General features: G+C 49.4%; 2 protein-coding genes across 10 annotated transcripts in view; both read left to right on the plus strand.

Moving 5' to 3' along the window:
* Positions 1–19290, plus strand: part of LOC120897112 (homeobox protein cut) — a 169519-nt gene that overhangs the window by 36981 nt on the left and 113248 nt on the right. The gene's annotated exons all lie outside the window — the stretch shown is intronic.
* LOC120897159 lies at positions 10069–11204 on the plus strand. Its single transcript, XM_040301825.1, has 2 exons — positions 10069–10433; positions 10503–11204. Exons 1-2 carry the CDS (start codon positions 10101–10103, stop codon positions 10776–10778), a joined length of 609 nt encoding a protein of 202 aa, XP_040157759.1. The 5' UTR covers positions 10069–10100; the 3' UTR covers positions 10779–11204.

Raw genomic sequence — 19290 nt, forward strand, 5'->3', positions numbered from 1 at the left:
CTCACACACAGCCCTCTTCAGACAGTGCTTGATAAGGGAGGTGATAGAGGGGGAGTCGTTGGGAGGCACGGGGAGCAGCTCGTTATGTAAGACACGTACACTTTTTTTTACTGATGCCACCACCAACACCACCCCCAAGCAAAGGCTCCATTTGCTCCAGAATTTGCTCACGTACGGTCTCGGTTGCGCTGGCTCTCGCTCTGTCGTTCCCACTCTCGCGCACGGTGCAGCCCGAGAATGGATTGGAAAATAAAAAAGGCGACAGGAGAGGCAGCTAAAAAAAAAACACACACACACCCAGCCCCAGCTGAAGGTGTACATAAGGAAAGGAAAAATGGAAATCTATTGATGGAGATGACGGCAGGATGGGAGGGAGAAGAGGAGGAAGTGAATAAAGCCCCACTGTTACGCGATGGAGCTTGAGTGCGCAGAGAGGGCGGAAGAAGGCGGGAGAAGATTAGAACGGAAGGGAATGAAATAAAAAGAAATCAATGAGGGTGGAGCCAGTGTCGTCTTATCAGTGCGACGTATCGTGGAAACCAGACGTATAAATTTTATTTCATCGTGTATCGTGTCCTGGCTCTCCGGGGTTGTCATCGTTGTCTTGTTGGGTGTGTTGGTGTCGGCATTCGGTATTGTGAATATTGAAGCGCTAAACTCAATAGTATTGAAAGTATTTTTCACACATAAAAATGGAGGAAATTTGGCGTTTTACGAGCTTTTTTCAATCTTATTCCACAAACCGTATCAATTTCCTTTGAAAGAAGCGCGTTCTTCCAATCAGTACATACCGACGAATGTCACACACACACCGACCAGTCCAATTCCATCTTCACCAATAGCGTTAGCGTCCGCGTGTGGGGAGTATGTGAGGCCCGAGATAGGTTTCGATTATTTGACGAACGACGAGAAGTAAATAAAAGCGCTTTTTCGCACAAAAAAAGGAAAAACAACGACGCATTCAAGGATGAAATGATACCCAGGGAAGCGCACAGTGGAACATAGAGCGTTTGAAAATATAAAAGAATTCCTTCCGGGTGTGTGTGTGTGTCCTAACAGCGCGAGACAGAAAGAGAGAAATGGAAAAGCACTTGGAGCAGCTTGCGAAGCTCATCTTTTCCCTTCGAACGAAGCTAAATCAATATAAAAGTGTATGATTTCGATCTCGCCATCCTCCCGCGTGGAAAGTGTTTCCTTTTTGTCTCGCTTTCACAGGCTCAATTTTCCACACTCTCTATCTCTCGCTCTTGCATGCTTTTCCCAGGCGGCATGGTCTGATAATGGAAACCTTGGCAGTAAAAAAAGCACAAAGGCACAAGATGACTTCGCGTTCTTCTACACATACTCGCGGCACACACACACACTGTAGTGAGAATGTGTGAGCGAAAAAGTTTCATTTCTTTTTCTGCCAGCGTTGAGCTTGCTTTTTTATTCCTTCTGATTCTTTCTTTCTGGTTGCTACAAACACACCACCATCAGCTGCACAGAAACACATACACATGCGGCAGCTTTCACATATAGAGCACATAATTCCTGCCCATAAACACACACACATGGATGCGAAAAGCGAAATGATAACGATGGTTCGAAGTGATCGCAGCCAAAGTCATACACACACACACACACACACACACGACCGAGCTGGCTTCCAATATTTTCCTTATATGCGCTTTTCCGAACGAACCGAACGCCGAAGCGAACGTCGCGGGTCGCTCGGTTGGCTCGGTGGCCGAAGCACACCGTCGAGCTGTGTTGCCGTTGTTGGTGGCGTCGAAGCGGAAAACAGGGCGGAAAATCGCGCTAAAAGGATGCGCTTTTGCAGAGACGAACGCCTCGGCCGGCTCCGCGCCCGTTTTGAGGTCGCTGCTGTGTTTGAAAAAAGTTTTTTTCACCGCCTCTTGCTCTTGCTTTCTTGCACACCAAGGATCATCGCTGTGGGGGAGCGGACGGAATGCTTCCCGATCGTTAGGTGCAGGCATCAAAAAGATATTAAAATGGCACACCCTTTCTGGCCCCCGTGCCCTCTTACAGCCCACGGTCCCACGAGTGCACTCCGGAAAAGCGTCCGGAAAAGTAAAGTTCCGCTTGGAAAGAGCTGAAGGTGTTTTGCATTTAAAGAGTTTCTCCTCCGCTATTGCTCCACTTCCGTTGCTGGGAAAAGGCCGCGGCAAAAATGATCAAAGTTTTTCGCAGTTAAGGCAGGAAAGCCATTTTATTGAAGTGCATGAAACGAGTGCGCGCGAACGTTACGTTCCACCATGGCGTTCTTTTTGCCCGTTCGTAAGTTTGCCCGCTCGCCTTTATCTCGCCTTTTGCAACAGTATTTCATTCGATCTGCGCCACTTGCATCTCCTCTCTCCCGCAAGAATGCTGAACCATTTTCCGGAAGTGAAAGGCGTGCACGAGAACAGAAACACACACACACACACACAAAAACGCGTTGATCGAAGGAAACATAAAAGCTCCCCCACACGGGTTCGGTCGGACTTCGAGGGATCGACTCGCCGAACAAGCATGATGCTGCTGCTGCTGCTGCTGCTTCTGTCTGTGTATGAGTGTGCTTGTGCTTTGGGTAAAGTGCAATAGGAAGAAGCTCCCCCTTTTCCTGCACTAAATTCACACTCACACACTTTCACCCAAGCAACATACGGGAAAGGAGAAGAAAAGAGGCCAACACACTGAGGCGAAAAAAGTATCGGAAAAACATGCACTTCAACGAACACGGGCAGAGATATTCGGGTTCTCGGGCAGGTTTTACCTCGGCTTCGGGGTGTCGGTGTATGAGTGCAAAAGCTGCCAAAGCTCGGGCGTCGATCCGGGCGACGAAAAGGAAATACGGACGAGAAGGAAATAAATAAGGCATCTCGGTGAGGGAGGGAAAGGGGGGGGAGGAAAGACATGGGACAGCAGCAAAAAATCCCATCCCGATAGTAGTTCGATTCTTCGATACTTTCTTTATCGTTGCGCACGTCGCGTGCGCACATCCTTCTCGTGTGCATGCTATCGAAGCTGGGGCGTGTGTGTTGGTGTGAATTGAGGACACCCCCCGGGTGGGTAAGGAAGAAGGAGAATGGCATTTCGCTCATATGCAACCATCCGAGATCCATCCGACGACCGCCCAAACGAAACCGTTCCAGGGCCCCGAACCACGGGACACGGGCGGAAGATAATGGGAAAACATGCGTTTTTCCATCGCGAGAGAGTGAAAGCACTTGCTCTCTCTCACGCTCCCTATCTCTCGCTCTCTCACTCCGCTCCTTGGCAGGCAGTGGTCAGGTCAGCAGACGGGCAGCAGCATTGATGTCGCGAGAGCCCATCGATATGTATCGGAATCGAATCACGTCGATTGGCGCCGACAGAAGGAAAGAAAGAAGCAGCTGCAGCTTCGGAATCGGGGAAAAAAAGTTGCACACTTTCATCGCAAGAGGGAGAAAGCTTGCGCGATAGAAGAAAGTGTGAGCGGTGGGACTATTGGAAAGGTTTCGATCTCGGTGCAACTGCGCGACTTCGGTTCCATTTTTTCTGTGTGAGCTTCTCCTGTTTCCGCAATCGTGCTTCCGTTTTATTTGTTGCTCCACGCTGCTGCCAATACATTCAGGTGGCGCTTTTTTATGTACATACATGCGCGCTCTCTTTCTCTTTCATATCATCTCTCTCTCGCTCACTCGTAGCGCTTCCTCTCTCTCTCCCTGGAAACCAACGGTGGCGAAATACATAAATCGAGTATCGAAAAGAAGAGAATAAAATACGATCGTGCGAGAGAGCGATGGAGTCGCCCGGCATTGCATTCGTTGCGCGCTCGCCGCCTCCCTCCAGTGTGCGCGCCACACACCATCGATGACGTTGGGTGTCGATGTCACCTTCTCACCCCATCATACCCTCCGTTCGTATCGTTGCTCTTTGAATGATTTTTTTCCCTTCCATCCGCTTCTGCTGAACGATTTTATTTATCATCGTGTGACGACGACGCGGCGGGTTCCAGGCAGGGTTTCGCCAACACATCGACGAATCCGAATGCGGATTCCACTCCCCCACCCCTCTAGCCGTACACACAAATAAGCGTATACATGCATATGTACATAATAAATCGATACTGTTCGGTTTTGTGAGTTTCGGTGTGTCCGCTTCTCGCTCGCTCGGGTCGCTTGGCGCTCCATGGGTGATGGGGGATGATGGGGGATGGTGGATGAGGGTGCGCTTTTCGCGTCCTGCTCTCGCAAACACATCGCCATCGGTGGTTTTAGTCGTCGACCAAAGGCGGAGCAGTATCGTTTATTGGTAACGCCTCTAACTTCGATATTGGACCATCGTCGGGCAGTTTTTTTTTTTGCTGCTCTCCATTCCCTTACGTGGCTGTTTTTTTCATGCTTGCTCTCCAGGATTGTTTTCTTCTTCCAGCAGAGCATGTTTTTTGTGTGTTATTCCTTCCACCACACACACACACTGGAGGGTCGATTTTTATGTGCTTTTCCGGGATGGTGCATAGCGCGCGCTCGAACAGGACGACGGTTTCTTCCCGCAGTGCTATCGAACTTGTCGTCAGCTTCCGGTTTTGGAACATACACACACACACACACACATCGAGTTCGTGCATCCATTGTTCCTAACCTCAAAAGCTCTCTAGGGGGTGAAAACTCCAAGGGCTGAGCGCATGCAAACACGGCAGGCAAGGGAAAGCACGCGAGCTGAACTTTAACATGCAATATGAAAGGAATTTAATTTATGTTTCAGCTATTTCGCTGCCTCACTGCTTCCACCGAACCGAAGCGGAAGCCCTTGAGAGTGATGTGAGGGGTGAGGGATGAGGGAGAGTGCGGTGGTCCCAAGAAGAACTTTTTCTTCTCTACCTCCCGTGCAGGAGTCGAAACGAGCCGGACTCGACCGGACTCCAACCGACCACGCGTCTCTAGGGGACGTTAGTAATTTGTTAGCAACTGCTGACTTCTTCTACTGCTGCTCCGGCTTCACGACTGTTGCTGACCTATGCATACTCTCCTCTCCTGCTCAGGACTCAGGTCAGGCGAGCTGCCCCACCGAAACGTTTGTTTTCCATATTTTGCCACCCAGCGCCCCCCGCGTAACCGCTGTTGGCGAAGTGAAAGAGCGAAAAATTAGTGGTCCCAACACTAATTAAACGGTCCGGTTTGTGTGGCTCACGGGCGCAAAGCTCACCACCACCCTCCACCAGCGGCCGTTGGTGGGCGAGGGATTGAGCGTGAGTTAATTTTATGCGGTTGTTCAATTTTATGACCTCTCTCGCACACTCCCGCACACACTGGAAGGGCTCGTCAGTACCAGCAGCTTCGTCTTTGGGGCGTCCTCACAACAATATGGGCTTTAAGCTTTCGGTGTTGAAGCTGCAGTTTTTTGTTCCCTTCTTCATCTACTCCGCTCTCTGTGTGTGGCTGTGTGTGGGGGGATTGTAGTAATACTGTTGCTTTCTTTGCCTTTAACTTGGGCACTTTCGGTTGGACGGTCGCTTTATCCGGCCTGCGATACGAGCACGGGGCACTTTGGCGCGTAGCGTGTCGATTTGTTGACGACGACGAGGTGAAAATTGGTTAATTGGAATCCATTTCTTTGAGTGGTCGTTTTCGGCCGTTGTTGTGCTTTTGCTTCGACCGAGGTGCGCGCGCCTTACCGGTCCATTCATTCACGCGTCGTCTGTCGTCTGTTTTGAATAATTCCCCGCTCGGGGCTGGTGGAAAAGCTTTACGCTGGCGCTTCGATAAAGCCTCTCCATGAACCAGTTAGGACAACCGTTTCGGACCGCATAAACTATTAATTTGGTCAGGTTTTGTTGCGTTTTCACGCGGGTCAATGATTGAAATTTTCGATTAACCATCAAGGCGGCAGCCGCACTAATGGATTCGAACGTTCGCCATTTTTGTTTCGCGACTTTATTGCATCGTAGACTCTATTTCATTCCGTCCCAGCCCACACCCAGCCAGCCAGCCAGCCACTCCATGCCAAGATAAGATTATGTACCGAAAAAGCGGCCCCTGGGTGGGAAGTATATGTGTGTGTGTGTGTGTGTGCTTGAAGGTTTATTGAGCAAATGGAATGTACGCAATACCATCTAGCAGCACGTAATCGCACACGAATGGGAGGAATAAAAGGAAGCAGTGGCTTTTTCGCCGCTTTTTTATTTTGTGTGCTGTTCCCATCTTCCCATCCTCCACTGTGCATCGATTGGTGCTCGATCCGAACGGTGTTATTTACACACCGAAACCGAATCGGCATCTTTGCGCACTCGAGAACTGCATTCCATCTCTGTTCCGGTGCGCTCGTTTGCGCTCTCGCTTGCTCGCGCGCGCCCCCGTTATCAATTTCGAGGCTATCGGCCCCTCGAAACGGCGTCCCCAATAGCGCACTCCCCAGCAACGTCCTCTTGCAACGCTGCAAACGACCCCCACAACCACGACGACGACGATGGCGCTGCATACATACAAGCTTTTATTCTTCACCGAACACCGCTCGATAGCATCGCTCATGTACAAGGACCGCCGCACACCCGCCCAAACGACCCACCGACCGACCTGAATGGTGGTTCGAAAATACATCGCTCTTATCGAAACGAAGAAGCGAATTGGTGTGATTGTGAGCGAAAGGACGATGCGAACGAAGCGAACCGAAAACCCGCTCTCTTGCAAAAACCCGGGACGACAAGGCACACACAGCCGTGCACGGCGACCGAAAAACCGAACCCAACTGAGAGAGGATGATGCGCTTTGATTCGATTTTTCCGAATCGAATTGTGCTTGGCGAAGCTCGGGAACAGGCCACGGTACCACGGTGGAAAAATATAAAAAAGCTCTTCTCATTCTTTTCGCAGCTTCCGCCGCTGTGGTGTGTGCTGGTGGTGGTGCTGGTGGGTGGGTGGGATGCTGCAAGCTTCTCACAAGCAAGCTTCAACTCTCTCGCTCTCTCTCTCTTCCATACTGTCTCATGCACACAGACGCACACACATAGTGAAGCAGCATACAGTCGCTCAATCACTCTCCAACAATTGAAGAAATACAATTCGGAAAATATCGTCTATCTATATGCAGGAGGCAGCTTTTCCTATTCTGCGACTTCTTCTTCCCGGGGCGTGTAGCAGAGAAATGCAAGGACTCTGTTTTTTTTTCATTCCTTCCCTCTCGGGCAGTCCACTCTCCATCTCACTCGTTCGTTTCGCGTAGGAACTTGTGTCTAGAATCAGGCACGGAATCGTTCCGTTCCGGTGGAAGTTTATAAACATTTTCCATTTCCAATGTTCCATGAGAGGGAGGGGGGGGGTTGTTGGGGTGCGGGAGTAGAGGGTGTGAGGCGAGTTCAAAAGCAGTGTGTGAGTGCTTTTTATCAAACGTTCAGCCCGCGCCGTGTCTCACCGCCGCCACTGCCAAGTGACATACCGACGAACCATCATTTGCGAGGAATCCGATAGATGGTTGGCACGTTTGCTAGAGCTGTTTGTGGCAGGACTTTTCCATCGACATGGCTATTCGCTGTTTGTACGACGTTGTTTTGCGGTGGGTTTTTTTTTTCTCTCCCCGAAGGCGGAATGGAGATGAGTACGAATGTAGACATGAAATCAATATTTTGTAACATTTTCGAGGAGTGTTGTTCCAAGGCGTGTTTTTGAGCATCTTTTCAAATCGAATATTTAGCTGTTCATTTTCAGTACCTCCAGAAGTGCTTAACAAAAATTCTTTCTTTTCTTTACTTTCAGGTAAATACCCGTCTTACATTGGCTGCTCTATTCTTCAAGCCAGCTCACTAGGTATGCCTGACCCTTGCACAACAGTCCTTCTTCTCTCGGTTCCGTGACATACGCTAATCAGAACACTCCGGTGCAGAGATTATGCTTCCCCCAGTAGCTTCAAATCAGTCGTCAAATTGTCTGGAAAAAGGCAAGCAAATCCTGGTTGTAAACATTTTTACGAGACCAAAGACGGTACGGCCTGTTCTTGTCTTGGCTGCACAACTAACTGTAGTTAGATTTTTGGAGCGCGACAAAGAACAGGAGAAAAAAAACCATCAACCGACACACATGCTCGATGTGGGTTGGGAAGCGTGCATCAAATCAAACCATCATCGTCTTCGAATCTCCTCCACGGATGCCCGAACAGTGGAGGAAAACGCAGAAGGGAAATCTTTTCGCAACCTGATGACGATGACTGCGAGACATAAACATCGTCCGTCAGAATTAGTAGCGACGTTTGATATCGCAAAAATGATATCGAAAGGAGAAAAAGGGGACAAGAGAAACCTGGCAGAGCAGGATGGACCCGGAGTTCTTTGCCTGCCTGCCACAATCCAACGTCCTCGTTTGTTGCTTTTTTGAGGTTACTCTTGAACTTCAACTTCTATCTAGCGTTCCTGCTGCCTTCCTCTCCACCTCCGACTCCGAAGCTGTCATGTCATTTACTGGGCAGAGAAGGCAGCAGCATTAATGCATGGAGCATGGTGGAGCAGTCGAGGAGCACGGTGTCAGTGATGTATAAATTATAATTATGCATAAAAACCGCACGCGATGAGCATATGATGGGCATGGGGATACACGCCGGAGGAAGCGCTTCGCAGGTCAAACGGGTGAAAGCAACAGAAGCAGAAGCATTAAACAGCATAACACAGGACCAGTCGTACCAGCCAGTACCACGCTGGATGCTGCCAAAAAGGGCTGCAATCGGGAATGGGGGGATGGATGGGGCGACAAAAATCAGCCTGATGAGCGACATTTAGCCAAGTGAGAGAGAGAGAGAGAGAGAGAGAGAGAGAGAAAGAGAGGCCGAGCATGGGCTTAGAGATAGCGAGCGAGGAAAGGATTGTGTGTGTGTGTGTGTGTGCGTCTGGCGCGCTCTGAACGTCGCTGAAAAACGAGATATTGTTGTCTGGGTTCTTAGCCCCGGCAGCATCCACCGGCATCATCGCAACCCATCATCACCGTCATCGTCATCGTCGTCGGCGGTTGTGGCTGCGGCGGCGGCACAGCGTTGCGGAAGTGTGCCTTGCGCCAGTGTGTCTGTGGCAGTGTGTGTATATGCCCTTGCCTTGTCAGAACGCTGCACGCAATTAGAATCAGATTTTTGTCAGCACGATTAAAGCGCAGCACGGCAAAACGGATCTTCAAGTAAGAACTTGGGTCGCAGAAAAAAAAGCAAAAGAAGCGTCAAGCAGGAAACGAGTCGTGGACGTGGGAGTTGCACACTTTTGTTCGAAGACAGTCAGGGTTTTTTGGGATCAATTGGGATCAATTTCCATACTTCTTGCACATCCAGCTACCACCCTCCCCTGGCGGCCACGGCAACGGTACGCAACAATTGATTTCCGGACGACTTCCCGTTTTCCGGCTGCATCGTTCGCCAGCATCCTCCGTTCGATGCTGTTTTTATTTATATTTGGCAAAGTCACAGACGGTGAGGGGGAGTCTTTTTGTTGTTGTTGTTGTTGTTGGTTTGTTTCGCACTTCCCGTTCAACTCGATCAGCAGCGTGAATGCATCATGCAATGCATCCTTATGGAAGATCTTTTTGCAGCTCGTTCCGTGTGTGTGTCCCCGCGCGTTGGACCTACATTGTAGAATGATTTATCGCCCGATTGTATGCAACCTCACGGGGGGGTGGGGGGAGGAGGACGTCCACCAGCGATCGATCAGAAAGGTCGGGAAGCGGTGGTGGAGGGGGAACAAAAATGCATCGAAAAGAAGTTGGCACGCGCAACCCACACGCGCACTCGATTAATTTGTACAACACACACACGCAGTGACACACACACACAACAGGAACGATTGTGTTCCGCACAGTGGGAGAGAGGCACCGAGGGGGTTCCTTTTATTGCACATTTTGGAGGGCATCATGGGGGGTTGTGAGGAGAGTTGAACTCTAATTTCAATAGCGAACGTTCGAAAGTGAACAACGACCGAGGGATGGTGGGTTTCGGGCGATGATTTGCGACGCATGCTGCTCATTATTCATGTTTTGGGGAGTAAGGGGGTGAACCAAATGCAAATTCGGCGAGGCCCTGTGCAGCACAAGCTGATCCGCCAGTAATCAAACCATCAAAGTAGCCTTTGAAAAGCGTTTTCGTTAGTTGGGGAAACGTCTTTCGATACAGAACATGAAAAAGTTGGTGTGCGTGTTGTTGTTTTTAAGAGCATTACAAACCGCTTCGGTGTACGGCGATAATCATGGCTGTCAAGTGCTGCTGGAGGGGCCAAACTGTCCAATTGAGGAGAACAACAGTAACAGCTCACTCGCGGCAGCTTGTGATGGATGGCTGTGGGACCGACGCTGGATTGCGGTGGAGAAGAGCTGTTTGCCAAGAGAATGGCTGCGACACAACTGTACCCAAGATGTGAAGGTAACGCTGACGAATCTGGAGCTCGTGTATGTGCAGCTAAAGGTCGATAGATTGATTTACCATCCATCCCCAAACGACACTGTCTTGCTGGTAAGGAGCATACCGCGACAGCACTGTCCTCTCTTGCCAATTGTTGCATACATTATTCACGCCACACAGCTGCTGCTAAGCCGTCCATTCGGTGGACCGTTCGAGAGTGAGTTGGAAGTCAATCCCGCTTTGAGCCTGCACCGGAACTGGATTGATGAAACGATTCGCCACGAAGATGCGAAGGACGTTGCGCGTCGACAGCTGGAACGGGCGGTGGATACCGGCGGCGGCGGCGACCTTCCAGCAATTGCTTTTATGGACTTTTTGAAACTGCTCCTCGTGGTGAGCTCACTGGCCGGTATATCGTTCCTATTCTGCTGCACATTTATGCTCGTTTCGAAGTAGCAGCAGCACCGGCAGCACCGGCAACAGCAACAGAACCCATCAAGCGTAATCAAAACTTGTGTTCCAATCAAACATTTATCATTTCTATCATTTCTTCCCTTCCCCTTTGTGCGGTGGAAGAACACGGCACCACGACTGCATGGCGTTTGCTGGCAAACGTGTGTGTGTGTATTTCGGTGCAGATTTTATGCATGTTTTAATTTCCACCGCTCGAATTGCCATTACCCGGGGGAAGGGGGGGGTAGTGGGGGTTTGCAGCATAATTTTAGCAGCTGCTACGAGCAATTCCTCCCACGAGCATCACACAAACACACACGCTGAAGCACACCAGGTCGAGTCGGGATGTCATTTTCATTAACTGAGTTGACAAGTTGCATTGTTTCGATTTGATCGTAATTAAAACAAAACCGGAGTTGCACACTCACACCCTTCCTCTCTCTCTCTTTCTCTCTGTGTGGGGCATGCAAAACGGGTGCGCCGGCCTCACTGCACTGCGTGGCGTTTGTTTTTGTTTGTGAGCGCATTAAATAACCCAATTGTATGGCACGGCGGTGGCGGCATTTGCCCTCGGCGCTTCTTAATCAGTTCCCGAACGTTTCTGTGTGTGTGTGTGTGTGTGTGTGTGTGTGTTTACAGGGGAAGGAGTACTCCGGTGCGCACGGTGGCACTAATTTAAATTTAAATAATAAATCGCAAACAACGGCCACCTTTTGCGCGGCATTTTGGCTCACGTGCGCTGCTGATGCGTGAGATTTGCCTGGCAGGAGCTGACTCGAGCGGCGACCTCGGCGTCTTTCTCACCGATGAACCAATATTTTCCACCTTTTTTTCATTTTTTGTTTTGTCGTCACTGTACAATACCCTCCACACGTGCGGAAGTGGCCAGCGTACAGTATGATTAATCCAACCTCGAACATTTGAAGGCCCAAGGCCGGAAAATCATCATCCCCTCGGTTTGCTCGGGTATGACCTCATTTTCGGTGCCTCCCCTATGCTCGATTCGATTTCGCTCAAGATCCTGCATGAAAGATTGACACTTGAAAGCCGAATGATGAGGGTTAATTTTTCCGAGCGTTTCGTTGTGGAGCGGTGCCATTTCTTTCCACCTCCCCCCGAGGGGGGAGAGAAGGAGAGAAGGCTTTTATCACTCGTAACGCGCCCCGTACTCGTGTTCCGGTCGTAAGCACAAAGCAGGCGCGCGCTGGCGACGTTGGTGGCGGGCCCTGGTTAGCGTGTCGCGGAGTGGTAAGTGCTTAATGTTGCTGCGGTTTCACCGAGAGACCCCGAGAGCCGCGCCGAGGGAAGTAATCTCGACACGCAATATTTCGATACGTTATCAATCATAGTCCGGTACGATTTCCTTCCTGAAAATAATACGCTTTCGGTTCGTTTTCGTATCGCTCCGTTCCGTTCCGTGTGTCGTGTCGCTTTTCTTTGTTCGTCGTGGCAGGCTCTCGCCCTCGGGTCCGATAATTTAGAACGATCATAGAATCGGGCCCATTGCTTCCGTGTACCGCCCTTCAATCGATGGCCGGGGCACTTTGGGAAGAGCGAAACTTCCCCACTCCCACTTCGCTTGACGGTGGCCCTCAGAACCGTCGTGTAATGACCAACGTCCGCATCACGAAACGTGGTCGTTAGTGCCCGACGATCTGACGATGCGGGCGCTCCTCGAGCGGATATCGACCGAGTGTGGCTCAGTGTGGTTCAGAAAAGAAAACAAAACAAGAAGAAGAAGCAACACTAACCGCAAACCGATCATCGCATGCTTCTTGTGGCAGCAGTCGTTTTTTGTGTGTGTGTACTTCAACTTTAAAACGACAATCGCGCGCAGAACGGGGAAAACATCATGCACCATCATGAATGGAAATCATTTATCTCGGTATATTTTATTATTGTGCTCCCACACAAACACACACACCAAAGCAGTAAGTGATTTAGTGAGACTTATGTGCAGTGGAGGGTGGAGGGTGGAGGATGGGTACCCTATCGTCGTTTGGTTTCGATCGTTCCACGGTTCGATCGTGTTCCTTCCGAAATGAAGCTCAACTCTGCACATTCCACACATTTCCTTTGGGTTGTTTTGTGTGTGTGTTTGTGTGTGTTTTTTTCACTTCTGCACATCGTCTCTACATTTTTATTGTTAGCTGTGTTTGCTTAATTTGTGCTGCCTGCCTCGAGATGAGGGCAGCTGGCGGTGGCCCGTGCTGGCTCGCTTCGTACGCCAAATTCAATACGCCAAAGCGCAAGGGAAATGGTTTTCTGCGTAGGTTTAAAGCTCAATTTTGTCCCCTCCGGCCGATGGGGGAAAGGGCTCGCCCCGTGCGACATCATCAAGGTGTCGTTCAGTTTCGAGCGTAATTTGCATTTACCTGTCAACCGCCGCCCGCTTCCCGGCCGTGTGGAACCCCATTCATCCGGGCGCTTGGACCGTCTTTCACGATTCATTGAGCAACGTGGTACGGGTGTGGTGCGACACGGGCGAAGGTTTTGAATAACAAATAAATTCGTTTATTAACAAACGAAGAAAAGAAGTAATTCAATTCGAACGAACCTGACGTCTTGCCTGCCCCTGCTTGCGGATCGACCGGGAGGAGGCTGGCCGGAGACGAAGGACATTCGTTTAATCTCACTGCTTGTGCGTTCCGTGATGAACGAACGAACGGAACACGCCCGAACACGGTCTTGCTGCGGAATAATGGTCGCGTGGTGGACGGTGGTATTATTGTTTCCGGTATTCGATGATTTATATCCGATTTCAAAATCATCTTTGACATGGGAGGAAGCCTATTTCAGCGCTCGGTCGGGGAACGTAAACTGAAGCCCAATATGGAGGCAGGCATTTAATGTTTGTCGTTCCAAAACCGTCCTCGCATTGCGCATTCGAAGACTCGCTGCGACACTTTTGCGATGAGAAGTTGATCGAATTTCGACCCAAAGTAGGCTTCAACATCAATTCGTGTCGCTTATTTGACAGATGTCGCAACCACGGTGGGTGGAGTGCCCCGTTGTGTACGCAATGTTTTCACCAATTACGCGCAGTAAAGGCCATGCATTTTGGAACTAACCGGCGGTAATGTTTACAAAAACAAGATGACACTACGGAGCTGCGGGACTCGAATCGAATCAATGTTAAACGCAAACAAAAACACGTACGCTAATTCCCCTTTTTGTGGGGTGGGGGGCTGGCAGTGGCTTAGTCTGTGGTTCACCAGCCCGCGAACACGTGGCCGCGCGAGTGTTGCTCGTGCGCCGAGTTCGTCACCCTTTTTCGCCTATCGAACGTTATGCTCCATTTCCGAAAACGCGACCAAATCGACGGCCGACCGACCGACCGGTTGAAAGTTCCGGAAGCCACACTAGGGGCGACCGTCCCGAGTGTTTGTGTGTTTTTTTTTCGTTCTTTCTTTTCGTTCGCTTAATCTAACGCTCCCCCAGCCCCCTCTTCGCACCGAAAAACAACCGCGTCCAAAGTCAAATGGTGGCTAATGTGTGCGACCGCATGTTTATACAAAATTACTCCCGTGCACACACTCACACTCACTCACTCACTGAAGGCCGCACACTTCGCCCGGGCAGTGTGTTAAGTACGTTGGACATGAAGCTAAGAGAGGGGAAGGCAACCCGGCGTGCTTTCGTGCATTACTGGGGAAATGAAATGGAACGAAACGGTCCATCGGAAAGCGTGGGGACGATTAGAACGATTCTGGTCTTTCTTTTTTTCACTAAGGGACTGGACTGGTGGGATGGAATAAAATGGAAAGAAGTGATTTTACACAAAAAACTTTAAACAACAGCATGCCCTCATAACGGTCAAATTTTAATTCGATTTGAATATGGTTCCATTTATTGAGTATCATCGTGCCAAGTTATTGATGGCATGCAAACTTAGAATATGCCTTAGTCATTGCCCTGATGATGACGATAATGATAGAGCGCAGCATATGGGCTTTGAAGCGAAACGCTAATAAAGCTGTAACCATCATCACAACTTATTTGAATCGTATGAAACGCGTTCAGAAAGACAAACAGATTCTTCACGTGTCGATAGGTCAAAGGTCAACTATGCCTCACAATTATCACTATTTTCCACGCACTTACGCACTGCTCCCTTCATAGATATCTATGCTCCTCCATCCACAATTGACCGCGGTCGTATCGAAATCGAAGTGATAAGAGCACCAACCCTCCCCCCCTTCCCCCCGGTGCCACCTACCGGAAGTCGTCCCCGGGAGCAGCGTATGACGGGCGCGAGTGATCATAAATTAATTACCGGTGTTGATAACAACTCAGCACCATTAAATATTCACAGGCGTAAAACGACGTCCGCGTGCGCCCATCAAGGCGTGCACACTGTCCCGTCCACCCCACAACAGCGGCCGTATCCTGAACGCAGTGAAAATAATTATCCTGTCTATCACTTTTCCCTCGCTGGCCTGCGCTGGGACGGTAAACGGTAGTCAAACGCACTGTTTGCCACTCGCTAGGCGGAGCTGCCCGATGACGGAGCGCAAGTATCGTTGGAATACAATGTGTCCACGCGGTCCCCTTTGGGAGAGGCTGAATAACAAAAAAATGCCCATCCTGATAGTGGGAGAGGGAAGAAGGAGGAAAAACCAACAACAAAAACAACAACTACCGTACGAAGGATGGCCCCCGTTGGACTGATGGGGAGAAGATATTAATAGACACGCGTTGACCCTATTTTTTAATGCTATTCAATTCTTTTCCACCCTCTGCGGGAGGCAGGGGGAGTGATAGGTTAAGAAAGTGAAAAATGTGTTCCTATCATAGCCGGCCCCGGTAGCGTTGGGCGTTGTTTGCTCGACTAACGATCGGCTACTTGCTAACAAATTTTCTACATCACCTCACGCTTTGTGTGTGTTGTTTTTTCCTTCTCCCGCTTGTCGTTGGTTCACGTCATCTGGGTGCGCTTTAAAATCATTATGCTTCACCAGCCCGTGGACACGAAAGATAATCAATTAATGACCGGTGCGGAAATCAGTCCCCCGCCACCACCCCTACCATGCCCAGTCACGCGGCGGTACGCGGCTTTTTTGATAGATGAAGAGCGAAAAAATGAATGAAGTGAGACTTAATAGAAACGGCAAACACGAAACTGATACCTTTTGGATGGCAACGGGAGGAAAAGAGAGGGAGAGCGATGGAGAGGGGTCGAGGAAGATGTTGTGGAAAATAATCAACACCTCGCGCCCCTGGGACACTTTGCTTTCAAAAAGCGATGACTAAGACACTTTTGTCGCACGGTTGTTGGTTCTTGTGTTTTTTTTTTGGCAAGTGTTCATTAAAGCTGAAAGAAATTTGCTTATCAGTGTGCTCATCTATTGATTGTGGGTGTAAATTACGGATGTTTTTGAAAAAAAGTGATATAAAAGCTTCATACAAGTCTACTTTGGAAGAAAGGAGGAAAAAGTTATGAAATCATTCTTCCCTCACAGTCTCCCAGGTTGTTTAAGAACAGAAGACCGCTGCCGGAACCTTGCACAGCCCGCGAGCAATAATGGGGATCAGTTGCATTGGAATCCGAGCCGAGTGAAAGTTAGATTGATAATTTGAAAATTCAATGCAAATGGCCGGGCTGCTGAGTTTGAGCTGGTGGATAAGAATTTTTTGATTAAATCCCCAGTTCTGCTGCTGTTCCGTGCACAGTTCGCGGCTGTCGGGGAGAAAGAATTTTGCAATTATCGTAAGAGTGAGAGCGAGTGAAGGATATAGGGGAAAAAGAGAGAGAGAGAGAGAGAGGGATAAAAAGAAGCGAGCGGTTTTCATCAGCCGGGAAGGATGCGGGTGTAATGATAATAAAAATAATAAAATTTAATCATAAATATAAAAACGGATATAAAAGCTTGATAGAGCGCACCGAACCGAGGGGCGCTCGTGAACCTCGTGAGCTCGATGACACTGAACTTTTTCCCGGTTTGCTGGAGCACACGCCCCCAACCCCAACACGCACCGGCTGGAACAATTCGCGAGAGACAGATATTTTGCCCATTGATCAAAATTTATTGTTATTATCGCGGGTGCCACACCACCGACGCCACTGTTGCGCCGTTTAACTGCTTCGTCGTCCGGGGGTCGTATTTTATTTTCGGTTTCATTTCACCGTTCACCGGTCCTGTATTGATCCGATTCATTTCCGTTTTTAAGGCGGAAGCTGTTTGCTACCCCCTTGGGGAGAAAAGGTGTTGCTTCAGCGCAGGAGGAAGAGGGTGAGAATTAAAAATTCAAACCAATGTTTGTGCGTATTATTTTTACTGTTTTCCCACGAAGGTTTTCGATTCGTCGATACGAGTGTGTGTTTGTAAGCGCCTCGGAACACACGGATGATTGGCGAGACCACGCGCGCACACGCCACGGAAGCCTCCGAACGATACTCCGATTAATAATTGATGACGATGCCGTTGCCGAGTTGCTGGGTGCTGTGGGCACACATATTCGCGTAGGTTATGTGTATGCAAATTTTTCGTTATTCATCCTGCGAGCGAGTTTTCTCTCCTTCCGCTTTTTCCGCTGCGTGTGGTAAAATTGACGGCTTTGCGATATGTTTTTTCCCTCCACCACTCCCTTCTGGTACTATCTCAGCTTACTCGAGCAAAAGAAGATAGGGTGATGCCCTACCCCTCCCGAAAGATGAAATGAAAGGAAAGGCGGGAAAATGCTCATTTCGGGAAAAGCGTTCGGTGAAATATTGAGCTGCCAAATCGAGCATGGCTGCGCATGGGAGAAGCACAGGAGAAATAGGAGCCCCCCGCCTTGGTTCGCATGTTTGATGATCGCTGGGAGCTGCGGGATCATGATTCCCTTGCCACCGCGCCGAAGCAATAGGGAAGGAGACGGTTGTCCTAAGCACGGTGTGGAATCCGCGGGAGGATGTTAATAAATAAAAATATGCTCCCGCGTTCGCTTTCTTTCTTCTCCTCGTTTCCATCACCTCACCACATGTATCGGGATGGTTTAACAAAGGGATTAATAGGGGGAGGAGAGGGAGAGAAGCATGGTGGAACAGTTTGATCTTTGATATCAATCAAAAAAATCCTTTTACGTGTTCGAACCGCCGCGTTCGAGCCCGTGTCGGTTGCCGGAGGAAATAAATTTCAATTTCACTGCCACGTCGTGCTGTAATGCCTTTGTTTGTTCGCGAACCCCATCACTGTGACCTACTAAATCGATCGATAGGAGGAAAGTGCTTCGCTCACTGCTCGTATCCCGACCAAAAAAACAGAGTGTTTTGGTGTATGATGCATTAATTTTTCAGCGTTCTTTTATCCACACCAAGGGCTAGCAGGGCGTAGAAGGATGTTCTTTACTCCTCAACGCAGCTCATTGTGCCGAAATCGTGTTCGTTTTCCCTTCGGACACATTTAAAGAAAGTACCCCGAACGGATGGCGATGCAAGGTGTGCGATATTCATCAAAGCGAAAATCGAGCACGGATGCCTCATCCATGTGTGTGCGTCTAAACCCCTTGGCTAATTTTTTACCCCATTTGGAGCCAGAATTTTCCAACTTTGTTTTTCCACGGGCAGGTTTGAAGGCGAGAATTTTTCCATAGCTTGGCCGTAAACACTGACGATTGCGTTGGCTGCGGAAGGGATGGAAATAATTTTAATGTCTAATAATATTTGCATATTATTTATGACACGTCTTCCTCTCTCCCCTTCCCACCACTGCTTCCCCCTGGCTGCGTTTGTGGCGCATCTTTCTTATGCGTCTCTCAAGCGACGCCTTTTTTCCCGCTGAGTGTTGTGTGAGTGCCAAATAAACCTCCGGCTCATATGTGCGTTTGCCTCCGCTGTACGTAAGGTGCGATGTATTTGTTCTCGGGCGTAATAATTCTGCATGTGAGCGATTACTTGCTCGTGCCGGGGCATGCCGCCCGTGTGAGATATTGGACAGATTGTGTGAGGGATGAGCACGCCGACACCAGTCCCTGTGACTGTGGTGTTATTCGATTAAATTTTTATGCTGCAATTTGCATATTTTATGGTTTTCATGAGCGTTACACACACGCACAGACGGAGAGGCATTTTTACACACTGCTTGTCTGCTGCCACCATGTTGGAAGGCCGCTGGAAATGCGCTTCCGGTTTTAATTCCATCCGAGGGGTGCCGAGGAGGAGTTAAAATTCTTAAGCAGTGCCTGTTCTCGAATCACGTACCAATGATGTTTATTAATCGTAAAAATAATTCATTTCCTTACCGGCACCAGCTCAGACACACACACATACACTTTAAAAAAGGGATGAAAGGATCGCTGTGCTCTCATTGCAACGTGCTCCTGTCGCGCGTCTGTATCGATTTTCTACCGTCTCACTCGCAGTACGATTTTTAATCCTTTCCTGCCCAAAAAAGGAGACAAAACCCTTCGAACCGCAAGCATCGGAAAACCCGACAATCGGATTTTCCGATCGAAAGGACACAACGGTCCGGAACGCGCAAATGGAAAACTCTTTCCACGCCAAAGCACGAGGTGTGAGAGATGCCTCTCCATT

This window comes from Anopheles arabiensis, chromosome 2 (genome assembly GCF_016920715.1).
Source record: "Anopheles arabiensis isolate DONGOLA chromosome 2, AaraD3, whole genome shotgun sequence".
Classification (NCBI taxonomy): Eukaryota; Metazoa; Arthropoda; class Insecta; order Diptera; family Culicidae; genus Anopheles; species Anopheles arabiensis.

What these genes read in the sequence shown, in the direction of transcription:
- LOC120897159 (XM_040301825.1), top strand. Translation starts at nt 10,101, where the DNA reads ATGAAAAAGTTGGTGTGCGTGTTGTTGTTTTTAAGAGCATTACAAACC. An exon ending in CAAACGACACTGTCTTGCTG is followed by an intron (nt 10,434 to 10,502) that starts GTAAGGAGCATA and finishes CACGCCACACAG; the next exon opens with CTGCTGCTAAGCCGTCCATT.